This window comes from Notechis scutatus, chromosome 1, assembly GCF_049901735.1.
Source record: "Notechis scutatus isolate UNSWTSFEM ecotype Mainland chromosome 1, rNotScu1.2, whole genome shotgun sequence".
Classification (NCBI taxonomy): domain Eukaryota; kingdom Metazoa; phylum Chordata; class Lepidosauria; order Squamata; family Elapidae; genus Notechis; species Notechis scutatus.
The window spans coordinates 9,912,342-9,925,846 of NC_142009.1; the positions used below are offsets into that span (position 1 = coordinate 9,912,342).

Consider the following 13,505-nt stretch of genomic DNA (forward strand, 5'->3'; position numbering starts at 1 on the left):
TCTTCTTCCTCTAACAGCACAGGCTCAGGAATCGGGGCCACAACAGCTGATTGGAAAGAAGGTCCATTTATTGATGAAACAAAACCACCAAGCATGTATGATTCTGGGCAGCTGACCACATGGAGTTGAGAGTGAGGGGTATTAATACCTTATCTTGGACTTGCACTTGGGCTTCCTGTTCCTGTGCAAGAACATGTATTCTATTGGCTGTTGTAGGGACACATAGCTGGCTCTGTAGGTTGTCTGGGTTAGGGTTTGGCTGAAGTTTGGATTCTGATGCAATGTCTTTAGGAGATTGTGCAATGTAGTGAGTTCTGCTCCTAGTGGGTTAATCCTATAATGTCCTGGAGGGTCATGTCTTAATCCCATCATCCTGGAGCTGAAGGTCTTTTTATTTTGTAGATAGGATAGCCCGGTCTTTCTTAACGGGGCACAAAAATATCTGCTGGGGGCTGTCTCTTTCTGTCTCCAAGAGCATGTTTCTCCACTTCTCATTTAGGGAAATACACACTATTCTGCCTTTTTTAATATTTCATAAAATAATTCATTCTTTGTGTGTGGGGCTTCCCACAACTGCAACCATCATAAATATGAAGTAGTTACCAAGCATTGCGTGACCACTGGGATGCTGCAAGTATGAAAAACACACAAGTTCCTTTTTTCAGTGCTGTTGTAACTTTGAACAGTCACTAAATGAACTGCTGTAAGTTGAGGACTGCCTGTATTTCCCCCCCTCAGGTTTCCCAATCAGGAAGGAACAGTATCACTGTGTTTTTACCAGAAACATTAAGGTGCATACTGAAACATCCTCAGTTCGCTTGATATTTTTTATCGTTCCCTCCCTAAAACACGAAGGCTTCTGCTCTGTTTCAGCAGGCCGTTCCTCTGCGGCTTATTCTTAAAATAAAGGACAGGACAAGTTACTTGTTGAGCTTTCTGGTTAAGGGGAAACTCCACTCCTTGGTTTGCGATGATCCAATTCCGGTATCTCCAATCGCAATAAATTGCCAATTTCCCAATATTTCACGGTGAGTGGGGTAGAATTCTGCAGAATTCCCCACTGAAGAATGTACTTTTTTGAAGGCACCGTAAGAACTGTGAATTTTCATTTCATGCAAAGGGAAGCCAGGGGGTTGCTATCAGATGAATTCTTTTGTCAACCTCGATCTAACTCAGGGATGTCCAGCCTTGAGAACTTTTAAGACCTGTGGACTTCAACTCCCAGAATGGCTGGGGAATTCTAGGAGTTGAGGCCCACCAGTCTTAAAGTTGCCAAGGTTGGACACCCCTGATGTACATATTTTTCCCTGCATATTTAGCACTGTGTGGGGCACAGTTCTGCAAAGGGCTAGGGCTTCAGAAGTTGTGGGTGCTCCATCACAGGAGGCTTTCAAAAAGAGACTGGACAATCATTTGACTGAAATCGTATAGGTTCTCCTGCTCTAGCAGGGGGTTGGACTAGAAGACCTCTAAGGTCCCTTCCATCTCTATTATTTTATATTCTAGTGGAAGCTTGATTTTTACTTATCAATGACATGTTAGCTCTTGTTGGTTCTCCTCCTGCTATTCCCCCCCCCCTCAGCTTCTGGTTATCTTTTGTTTTTAGTTTCTTTTCTCCCCCTTAGACTTTTCAAATTTTCTTTCTTCTTTCTTTTCTTCCTTCCTTCCTTCCTTCCTTCCTTCCTTCCTTCCTTCCTTCCTTCCTTCCTTCCTTCCTTCCTTTCTTTCTTTTTTCTTTCTTTCTTTCTTTCTTTCTTTCTTTCTTTCTTTCTTTCTTTCTTTCTTTCTTTCTTTCTTTCTTTCTTTCCAGCCGCCTTGAGATCTCACCAGCGAAAAGACTAAGGGTTAAATGCAGTGCTCAGGGTCTTTAATAAAAGAGGCAATAGGATAAAGAAAACCTGGAAAAATGCAAGAGATGAAAACCTGGGAATAAAAAGGCCCAGCAGTAAAATTAAACAGCGGGACTTGCCCTGATAGATAGAACTCATCAGACTTAGATGGGCTTTTGAAAATTGAATAAAAATGTCCTCCTGTCAACGGGCAGAGATAACAGGAATAGGGCTGGTTTGGCTGCCTTTGGCAGTCAGTGTGGCACCAAGGCTATCTCGGCTGCCTTCGTCCCTCTTCCATTAATTCTTCTGCTGCTTTGGGTTAGGCTTCCTCTTGACATCCACACTTATCCTTAAATAACGGTGGTGCAAGGGTTATTGTCCTATAGTGCAAGAGAAATACTTTGAAAAGGGAGGTGGAACTGCTAAGTTAAAAACCAGCTATTCTTATAAGCAATTCTCCCGTGAGATTAATACAGAATAGAATAACAGAGTTGGAAGGGACCTTGGAGGTCTTCTACCATGTTTCCCCCAAAATAAGACCCTGTCTTTTTTTCTTTTTTCTTTTGGCCACCCAAAAAAGCACCAGGTCTTATTTTGGGGGGGGGGTCACCCACTGACTAACCTCACTAGCGTGTGTCACCCTTGGCCTCCTTTTCGCTGTCAGACAGCCGGCTAGGCTTTCCTGAAGGCCTCTGCAGCCAATAACAGAGCTCTGGATCGATCCGGAGCTTTGTTATCAGCTACAGAGGCCTTTAGGAAAACCTTGCCGGCTGCAGAAGAAATGGGCCGGCAAGGCAGGTGTCGGGGTGTGCGAGGCCTGGCTACAACTGTCCAAAACATCCTAGCTTAATTTTTACCTGTGCACTCCGGAGTGAGCAGGATCTTAATTGCACCAAGACAAATTCCTTGTGTGCCCAATCATACTTGGCCAATAAAAGAATTCTATTAGGGCTTATTTTGGGGGGTAGGGCTTATATTGGGTGCACATGGGGAAAAACCAAGCTAGGACTTACTTTCAGGGTAGGTCGTATTTTCAGGGAAACAGGGTAGTCCAGGGGTGTCAAACTTGATTTTATTGAGGGCCACATCAGGATTGTGGTTGACCTTGGGGGGGGGCAGGGGGGGTGAGGCTGAGGTGGGCATGGCCAACTTGATGTCGCTCATATTGGGGGGGTGCCTGTAGTGGCCCAGGCGGGGCTGGGGGAATCTATTGACTCCAGCACGCGCCCAGAGGGCGAGGTTGGGGGCGGCCCCTTGCCAGCTCCAGGGCAGGCCCGTGGATCTGACTGCGTTCCAACCTGAATGGCCGCCTCCAAGTTGTAGATCAGCACCCAGCTGACCTGGGCTGGGGCCGAGGTGCTAGGAGCCGGTCCTCCACTGTTTCCAGGGCAACCCCACAGGCCAGATCTAACCACTTCGCAGGCCGGATGCAGCCCGCGGGCCTTGAGTTTGACACCTTCTGGAGGCAAGTCGTTCCACTGGTTAATTGTCCCAACTGTCAGGAAATTCCTCCTTATTTTCAGGTTGCTTCTCTCCTTGATTAGTTTCCATCCATTGCTTCTTGCCCTGCCTTCAGGGGCTTTGGAGAATAGCTTGACACCCTCTTCTTTGTGGCAACCCCTGAGCTATTGGAACACTGCTATCATGTCGCCCCTAGTCCTTCTAAACTAGACACACCCAATTCCAGCAACCGTTCTTTATACAAAGAACAGTTGAAGAGCGGAAGAAGCTTCTTGGATGAGAAGCGAAAGGTCTTCAAAGAAAAAGCAGAAAGTCTAATTGCCTCTTGGGGAAAAAATGACCGAGAATCTCCATAGATGTGTTTTAGCCTCCGTTCCCTTAATCATCTTTGTTGCTCATCTAAATAAGACGACTATTTCCCCAACATCCCAGTCTGTAGGCCCATAGGCCACAATATTAGCAGGTGTAATACAGCAGCTCACTCCCTCTCTCATAGCCCTTTCAGAAACTGGCACCCAGAGCAGAAGTAATACATACGTTGCTGTCTCTCTGCATGTGCCAGTTGTCAGCGGCAGGGATGCCCCCTTCTCCCCTTCCCCCTTTAATACATCTCCAGTGCCTTCACCATTCAGGAATAAATATGTAATGTGCTTGATAGCCAAAAATAATTCCCCCACTTTATCTTGGCTTTGTTCCTCTGGAAAGCTTGCCTGCCATTCCTCCCGCACGGTGATATGATACCTTCTTTTGTGGCCGCCTTGTCTCTGGCTAAACCACTGTTTGGAATGAATAGGCTGCTCTTTTTGATTTGCTAAAGCTGGCAAGAAGGAGGGAGGCAGGCACAGGATAAATGGGAAGTGTGTACTGGACTGTTTTCTTACCGCTAATCCAGAAACGTGGCTTGTGGAAGACTTCTAGATTTAAAATATAAGCAACCAAGTCTGTCCATTTCCCCTAATGGCAGCATGGAAGGACCCCTAATTTGGGAAATAGTATTTCTTTCCATGGAGAAGGCCACACCTTCCATTTCCAGAATCTCCTGTCAGAGCTTATGGCTCAAAGGAGTTTCTTAGGCTTTGCAAACCCTTCCACTTATTCATCAAGATTGCATGTTTCTTAGATACAGAAAGTCCTTCATTGGATCTCACGTTTGTCTATTCAGTGTTTCTCACCCTTGGCAACTTGAGATGGGTGGACTTCAACTCCCAGAAGTCTCCAGCTGGCTAGAGACTTCTGGGAGTTGAAATCCAAATATCTCAAAGTTGGAAAGTTTAAGAAACCTTGTTCCAGTTTAATAGGTCTATGGAGATTCTCAGTTATCCAGGTCATGGTTGTCCCAAAGGTGCTTTTTTCAAGAGGCAACTGGACTTGTTTTTCTTTTGAAGGTGTTTCACTTCTCATCCAAGAAGCTTCTTCAGCTCTGACTGGATGGTGGGGAATGGAAGGTTTTATATTCCTTGCAGACAGCTGATCATTTGCGTTGTTTTACAGAGTCATTGAGGCCACCTGGAGGTTTATCTGTGTCCTCAGGGTCACCTGAGTGGTGCAAATGAGTATGGAGCCTTCCTGGAACTGTTGAAAGGGCTGTGTTGTAAACAGGAGATAGATGATGTCCTTTCCCTCCTTCTCTGTTGAGAGAGGGCCGCTCAATTTGAACATAGGTGGCTTCTTTGACTCCTCTTTCAAACCAGCTTAATAATTTTTGTTCCAGTTTAATAGTTTGAGGCCCGAGTTCTTCATAAGAGGTTCGGGAGCTACTTGTGATGCGGAGCTATGAGACAAGTGATCTAATTTAGTGGGAGGCAGCCTTTTGTGTTTTCTTTCCTCAAAAGGTTTCCATTCTCTGTCAACTTCCTTTACGATAATTGGCCATTCCAGAATTCTTCTGAGGAAGTTGTCAGCTTGGCGAGGCAGTCCAGATAAGAAGCATGTACAGGTAGCCTAGGATGAACTACAGGTAGTCCTGACTTATGGGACAATAATTGAGCCTGGTCAGGCACAAGAAATCAGGAAACAAGGCGGTTCAAGTGACTATAGGTTACTTGCATGCCAACATTCTCTGCAAGAATCTGAACTACTCAAATACGCTTTCTATAATATTTTACAATTATATATAAAGGAAAATTAAGTTTTGTTATCTGTTGTTAAGAGATAGTTAAAGAAATGTAGTGTTTTAAAAAGGATGTATACAAGAAGAAAAAATTATTCTATGAGGGTAGCTTGGAGGGAGCATGTTAACTCCCAATAAATTCTGTTTACTTTTGGAAGTTTGGCTCGAGACTCATGATTTAATTGGGGTAACTGCCGGAATCCTGACAGGAGGTTTATCTGTGTCCTCAGGATCACCTGAGTAGTGCTTCTGGATTCTGTCATCTGCAATTTTTTTGTGTGGAAATCCATTCCTACTCCCACACCATTCAAAGAGTGTTCATCCCAAAGGATGTGTCAGCTTTGGAAGCCATATTGAGACCAGATGCTCCCACGCTGCCACATTTTGAGCCTGGGAAAGTGGGAGGGGGGAATTTACTGGAGTATATCTAGTTAGACATAATAACATTCTTTTTCTGATTCAAGGTCAGGTTGTGTTGCACATAACTGAGAGGAAATCTTAACTTGGGACGGATGGTGATTGGAGCCATGTGATGTGATGATGGATGCAGGGGATGGATTTTGTAGTTTTTACTTATTGTAAGGAAGCCCAGAACTTTCAGATTTGGGATTCCACAGTTGTGCGAGTTTACTATACAAAATAAAAGGAACCTTTGAGAAGATGTCTGTCTCGGAGTTATTGGCTCGAATGGAGGGTTTGCTGGAACGCTGACAGGGTGTTCATATGGGACAACCATGATCAGGGGTCGCCAACCTTTTGGACCTTGGGACCATCAAACTCATAATTTTAAATCCCGAGGACCAGAGACCCTGGAAAAATCCCCCAAAAAGTCTGCAAGAAAATTCCCCACCCTGTTTTCTTCCCATCACAGAATACCATCTCCAGCTCCGTTCTCAGCGGGTTAGAAAGAGAGACTTTTGGCTTCATGCAAGGAAAGCAGCAGAAGCAGCAGAAATCTTTCTTTCCCTCCCCCAAACTCCGTCAGAAATGAGTCTTTGTGAGGCTTGTCATGCCGGCGCAGCCTCTTGGAGCAGGATGCCTTGCAGGGTCCCGAGGCTTGCGTGCAGCCAAAAGCAGAAGAAGAAAGAAGCAGCCTAGTGGCCAGGCGAGGCGTGTGGGGCAAGTTCCCCCCCCTCCACCCTTTCCCCCTCCCCTCACTACCTCATGTTGTTCTTAATGCAAGCGATGCAAGCCTTGTGTTCCCGCGAGCCATGTGGGCGGTGCAGCATTGTGTTCCCGCACACAATTGCTTTGGGGTGTGCTTTGGGGGGGGGGGCGACATTTCTCTGCGGACCACCAAAATTTCCTCGCAGACCACCAGTGGTCCCTGGCCCACTGGTTGGCAACCACTGACCTGGATGGCCGAGAATTTTTACAGACTTTCAGGGGTAGAGAGATCTTCCTCCGGGCCATGCCCAACCTGTCAGGTTCTCAACATCCCCTTCTCCTATCAAAGGTGTGGCATTCCTTGCAGAGAGTCTTCTTAAGGCCCTTTCTCCTTTTGCCCCACAGGTTACAAAGCGTTAAAGGCTTTGCTGAGAAGCTTGGTGGATCTTCAGGATGAGCTGTGGCACCAGAACTCGGGGACCAGACATTTGGTAGCAGGAGAGAAGAAAAAGGAGAGGTAAAGAGGGCAGCGTTGGCAACGGCTGGGAAACGGGCCACAAAACACCTTTCCAACATTGGGGAGGAGGGCAGGGAAAAAAATGAGATAGGGGTTGAGCCCAAAAAACTTTCTGTTGCTAAGCAAGTTGGTTGTTAAGTAAACTTCACCCCATCATGCCACCTTTCCTGCCAATGTTGTTAAGTCAATTGTCGCAGCTGTTAAGTGAGTAACACGATGGTTAAGTAAACCCGGCTTCCCCATTGACGTAGGCCTGTCCGGCATCTGGTGGTGCAACCCCGAAGCTACAGGCAAGTGAACAGATTAATAGAGTTGGAAGGGACCAATCTAGGTCATGTAGTCCAACCCCCTGCCCAAGCAGGAGACCCTACACCATTTCTGACAGATGGCAGTCCAATCTCTTCTTGAAAGCCTCCAGTGATGAAGCTCCCACAACTTCCGAGGGCAACTTCTGTTCCATTGGTTGATTGTTTTCCCTGTCAGAAAATTTCTCCTTTATTTCTAGGTTGAATCTCTCCTTGTTCAGTTTCCATCCATTATTCCTTGTCTGGCCTTCAGGTGCCTTGGAAAATAGCTTAACCCCCTTCCTCTCTGTGGCAGCCCCTCAAACATTGAAACGTTGCCATCATGTCTCCAGAGGTGGGTATTCGGCAGGTTCTGACCAGTTCTGGAGAACCGGTCGTGGAAATTTTGAGTAGTTCGGGGAACCAGCAAATACCACCTCTGACTGGCCCCGCCCCCATCTCTTCTCTGCCTTCCGAGTCCCAGCTGATTGGCTGGGTCTCCTTTTGTTGCCCTGCACAGGAGAACGGAGCTGGAAAGCAGGTTAGTGCGGTGGGAATGGGATTTTGCAATAACCTTCCCCTGCCAAGCCCACCAAGCTATGCCCACCAAGCCACGCCCACATAACTGGTAGTAAAAAAAAAATTGAATCCCACCACTGCATGTCTCCCCTGGTCCTTCTCTTCCCTAGACTAGCCAGGCCCAGTTCCTGCAACTGTTCATGGTATGTTTTAGCCTCCAGCCCCCTAATCCTCTTGGTTGCTCTTCTCTGCACTCTTTCTAGAGCCTCATTTAAGCTAGTTTAAGAGAAATTGAAATTTAATTTCATGTAAGGAATTCTTGGGAGTTGAAGTCCACACATTGTAAAATTTGCCATAGTGGCCCCCACCCCGATTTAAACATAGACCCCCGGTCGTAAGTGGCCATGTTGGCTGAGGCCAAAAAAGAGCCGATTCAGAAAACATCTGGCAACACCAATGTCTTGATTTGGGGGGGCACTGGAAGGCCACGATGAGGCTTCTGAAATCATACCTCGCTTGCCCACTTATACTGTGTGTGTGTGTGTGTGTATATATATCCATCCCATCACCCATCCCTATGTATGTATGTATGTATCTATATATCTATCTCTGTTTTCTTAAGTTTTTGCAGGTATTTATATGTATGGTATTCAGCTTTGTTCGGGTATTTTCCCACGTCATTATAGTTGTGCTTTAAAGTTGTAGCAACGTTTTTGCAGAATCTCATCTGCCATTATCAGGCTTCTGTATTGTGTTCGTCTGAACACAATACAGATGAACAGCCGAACACAATACAGAAGCCTGATGATGGCAGATGAGATTCTGCCGAAATGTTGCTGCAACTTTAAAAGCACAACTATAATGACGTGGGAAAATAGCTGAACAAAGCTGAATACCATACATGCATGCATGCATGCATACATACATACATACATACATACATACATACATACACACATACATACATACATACATTCTCCCTTTTGCATTAGGCCTAAGGCTTATCCAGGGATAAGGTTCAGAGCTGTCGAAAGGCTTGTTCCCATTTCATAGGGTATTATCTGCCTGTGTGATTACATGGCTTTAACGGGGGATTAGCTATTCATAGAGGAGGGGGGGAAATGCAATCAGCGTCTGTTGACCATAAGGCTAAATGGAAATGCCATATTCAGGGGCAGTATACCATTGAAGGCCAAGATGATCTGAAGCAGCAAAGGATAAATCCGCCGCTTTGACAGAGTAACCGAGTTGGAAGGGACCTTGGAGGTCTTCTAGTCCAATCCCCTGCTCACGCAGGAAACTCTATACAGGTAGTCCTCGACTTAACAGCAATTCGTTTAGTGACTCTTAGAAGTCACAACGGCATTGAAAAAAGTGACTTATGACCGTTTTTCACACTTACGATCATTGCAGAATGTGACCGAAAATTCAGACACTTGGCAACTGACTTGTAGTTATGACGGTTGCAGTGTCCTGGAGTCACAAAATCCCCTTTTGTGACCTGATGAGTTATTAACTTAACTGCAGTGATTCACTTAACAACTGTGGCAAGAAATGTCATGAAATGGGGCAAAATTAACATAACTGTCTCACTTAACTTAGTGACAGAAATTTGGACGTCATAACTCGGGGACTACCTGTACCACTTCAGACAAATGGTTATCCAATCTCTTTCTTAAAAAACTTTCAGTGTTGGAGAATTCACAACTTATGAAGGCAAATTCTTCCACTGATTAATTGTTCTGTCTGTCAGGAAATTTATCCTTAGTTCTAAGGTTGCTTTTTTCCCTGATTAGTTTCCACCCATCGCTTCTTGCCTTGCCTTCAGGTGCTTTGGAGAATAGCTTGACCCCCTCTTCTTTGTGGCAACCCTTGAGATATTGGAAGACTGCTATCATGTCACCCCTCGTCCTTTTAAATTTAGACATGCCCAATTCCAGAAACCATTCTTTATATGAAGAATGGTTGAAGAGTTGAAGAAGCTTTTTGGATGAGAAGTGAAACGTCTTCAAAGAAAAACCAGAACGTCCCGTTGCCTCTTGAAAAAAAAACAACAGGTTGCTTCTCTCCTTGATTAGTTTCCATCCATTGCTTCAGTTTGACAGCCTTGCTCTTAGGTTGCCTGTTGCTAACCAGGTATGGTGATAAAACCGTACTAAAGAAAGGAAGCGATCAGGAGATGCTCGGAAAACTCTGTAGGCTAATTACACCACCATCTTTATTGTCAGCGATGAAGAGATCTCAAGTGGCAGCGATGAAGCTGAGGAAGGGAAGAGGGTTGTGCGGAGGCTGCCCAAACGGAAGCTGGAGATGGAGGACTACCCCGAATTCGCATCCAAGAGGTTTGCGGAGTTTCGGGTCTACAGAAACAACACCCTACAGAAGTGGCACGACAGGACCAAACTGGCTTCTGGCAAACTGGGCAAGGCAAGTATGTCTTCTCTGTAGAGGTGCTGAGGAGTCAGGCATGGTATGAACTCACCAGCAAGAAGCCTGGTGAATTTTGAGTTCTAGTCCCGCCTAAGGCACCAAAGCTTCCTGGGTGACTTTGGGCCAATCCAGAAGGAGACTCTTGAGTTCTGGTCCCGCCTTAGGCATGAAAGCTAGCTGGGTGACTTTGGGGCCAGTCACCAGGAGCCCGTGAGTTCCAGTTCTGCCGTAGGCATGAAAGTTGGCTGGGTGACTTTGGGCCAATCACCAGGAGACTTGGAGTTGTGTTCTTGCCTTGGCATGAAAACTGACTGGCTGCCTTTGGGTCAATCACCAAGGAACTGTGAATTCTAGTCCAAGGGTCTGCAACCTTGGCAACTTTAAGGCTGGCGGACTTCAACTCCCAGAATTCCTCAGCTAGCTTTTCCGGCTGAGGAATTCTGGAAGTTGAAGTCCACAAGTCTTGACGTTGCTAAGGTTGGGGACCCCTGGTTTAGAAAATAATCTCAATATTACAACTGCATGTTAAGCAGCTGTTTTAATAGCATTAACCCAAGGAACCCAAGCACTCTCCCTTCCATTTAAACCAGGGGCCTGCAACCTTGGCAACTTTAAGGCTGGCGGACTTCAACTCCCAGAATTCCCCAGCCAGCTGGCTTTGGAATTCTGGGAATTGAAGTCCACCAGGCTTAAAGTTGCCAAGGTTGCAGGCCCCTGTTCTAGACTCACCTTGGGTATGACAGCCGATTGGGTGACTTTGGGCCAGTCACTCTTTCTCAGCCCAACCCACAGCTCACAGAGCTGTTGTGGGGAAACTAGGAGGAGGCAAGAGGTACGTTTGCCACCGTGAGTTACTTACACCAGAGTTCCCCAACTTTTCCGGGTTGGCAGTCCAAAGTGGGGGAAAGGGGTACTGAGGGGATGGCTTAGTGGGGAGGGAGAGGCACATGTTTGTGCTCCTGTTGCTCGCGCAAGTGAGGCCACGAGCATCCGCGAAGAGCCTTGCGTGAATGGGCCACAAGTGCCCACAACACAGCAACGCTCACCTTGAGTGGGCTGCAAGTGCCCACGCGAGTGGGGCCGTGATCACCCATGTGAGTGGGGCTGCTGGCGCCTGCGATGCTCGGAGCGACGCTGTCGCAGGTGGGGCCACTCATGCAGCCCAGTGGCCAATTGGCCATGGCCCAGTAGTGGTCTCCAACCCACGGATGGATGGATGGATGGATGGATGGATGGATGGATAGATAGATAGATAGATAGATAGATAGATAGATAGATAGATAGATAGATAGATAGATTGATTGATTGATTTATAGATAGATATAGATAGATAGATAGATGGATGGATGGATAGATAGATAGATAGATTTATAGATAGATAGATAGATATATATAGATAGATAGATAGATAGATAGATAGATAGATAGATGATAGATAGATAGATAGACAGACAGACAGACAGACTGACAGATAGATAGATAGATAGATAGATAGATAGATAGATAGATAGATAGATAGATAGATAGATTGATTTATAGATTGATTTATAGATATATAGATTAGATAGATAGATAGATAGATAGATAGATAGATAGATAGATAGATAGATAGATAGATAGATAGATAGATAGATGATAGATAGATAGATAGATATAGATAGATAGATAGATAGATAGATAGATGATAGATAGATAGATAGATAGATTGATTTATAGATTGATTTATAGATTGATTTATAGATATATAGATTAGATAGATAGATAGATAGATAGATAGATAGATAGATAGATAGATAGATAGATGGAATAGATGGATAGATAGATTGAAAGATTGATTGATTGATTGATTGATTTATAGATAGATATAGATATATAGATTAGATAGATGGATGGATGGATAGATAGATAGATAGATAGATAGATAGATAGATAGATAGATTTATAGATAGATATAGATATATAGATTAGATAGATAGATAGATAGATAGATAGATAGATAGATAGATAGATAGATGATAGATAGATAGATTGATTGATTGATTTATAGATTGATTTATAGATTGATTTATAGATAGATATAGATATATAGATTAGATAGATGGATGGATGGATAGATAGATAGATAGATAGATAGATTTATAGATAGATATAGATATATAGATAAGATAGATAGATAGATAGATAGATGAATAGATTTATAGATAGATATAGATATATAGATATATAGATTAGATGGATGGATAGATAGATAGATGGATGGATAGGAAGGTAGATAGATAGGTAGGTAGGTAGGTAGGTAGATATACTGTATTTATAGATATATATAGAGAGAGAGATTAGAGAGAGAGAGAGAGATACATAGATAGATGATAGAGATAGATAGAGTTATAGATATAGATATATAGATTAGATATAGATTAGATAGATTAGATAGATAGATAGATAGATAGATAGATAGATAGATTGTATTTATATATATATATATATAGATAGATAGATAGATAGATAGATAGATAGATAGATAGATAGATAGATAGATAGATATGCTGATCATTGGCTGGTAAAGAAAGACAGGGTGGTGGTTAGGAAGTGGGAGAAACCACAGCGTCTTTTCTGCTCTTCCCTGACCTCGCTTGATGGTCTTCCAGGGCTTTGGCGCCTTTGAGCGATCCATCTTGACCCAAGTAGATCACATCCTGATGGACAAAGAGAGGTTGCTCCGTCGGACCCAGACCAAGAGGTCAGCATACAGGGTGCTGGGAAAAAACCCTTCGGATGCTGAGGTGCTTCCAGAAACCGAACTGGACGAGACGGTAAGGAATAATGACGCAGATTGGACTAAGCAGGGGGGACACATTGGCTCTCTTAGTTGGTAGAAATTTATTTTGAAGAAATTGAGGGGAAGCCGATCGCAACAAATTTCAGGTAGTCCTCAACTTACGACCATTCATTTAATGACTGCTTGAAGTTGCGACAGTGTCCCCCCAAAAAAGTGACTTACAGCTGGTCCTTCAACTTACAGCCGTCATAGCTTCCCCGTGGTCACATGGCCACAACTGAGGCACTTGGCAGCAATATTTGCAATGCTCCAGGTCACATGATCATTATTTGCAACCTATCCAGGGGGCTTCCGACAGGCAAAGTCAGTGGAGGGGGGGGGGGGAGCCGGATTTGTGATTCACTTAACGACCGCAATGAAAAGGGTTGTAAGATTGGGCCTGGCTCACTTAACAACTGCATCCCTT

General features: G+C 44.6%; 1 protein-coding gene across 2 annotated transcripts in view; it reads left to right on the top strand.

Annotated features, from left to right (window-relative positions):
• The window catches only part of AATF (apoptosis antagonizing transcription factor), a 109,431-nt gene that overhangs the window by 39,844 nt on the left and 56,082 nt on the right, over positions 1-13,505 (top strand). For both annotated transcript variants that reach the window (XM_026680472.2, XM_087956561.1), the window contains exons 5-7: positions 6,916-7,027; positions 10,059-10,257; positions 12,909-13,073. In XM_026680472.2, the coding sequence (XP_026536257.1) occupies positions 6,916-7,027; positions 10,059-10,257; positions 12,909-13,073 (476 nt within the window). The remainder of the gene's footprint in view (positions 1-6,915; positions 7,028-10,058; positions 10,258-12,908; positions 13,074-13,505) is intronic.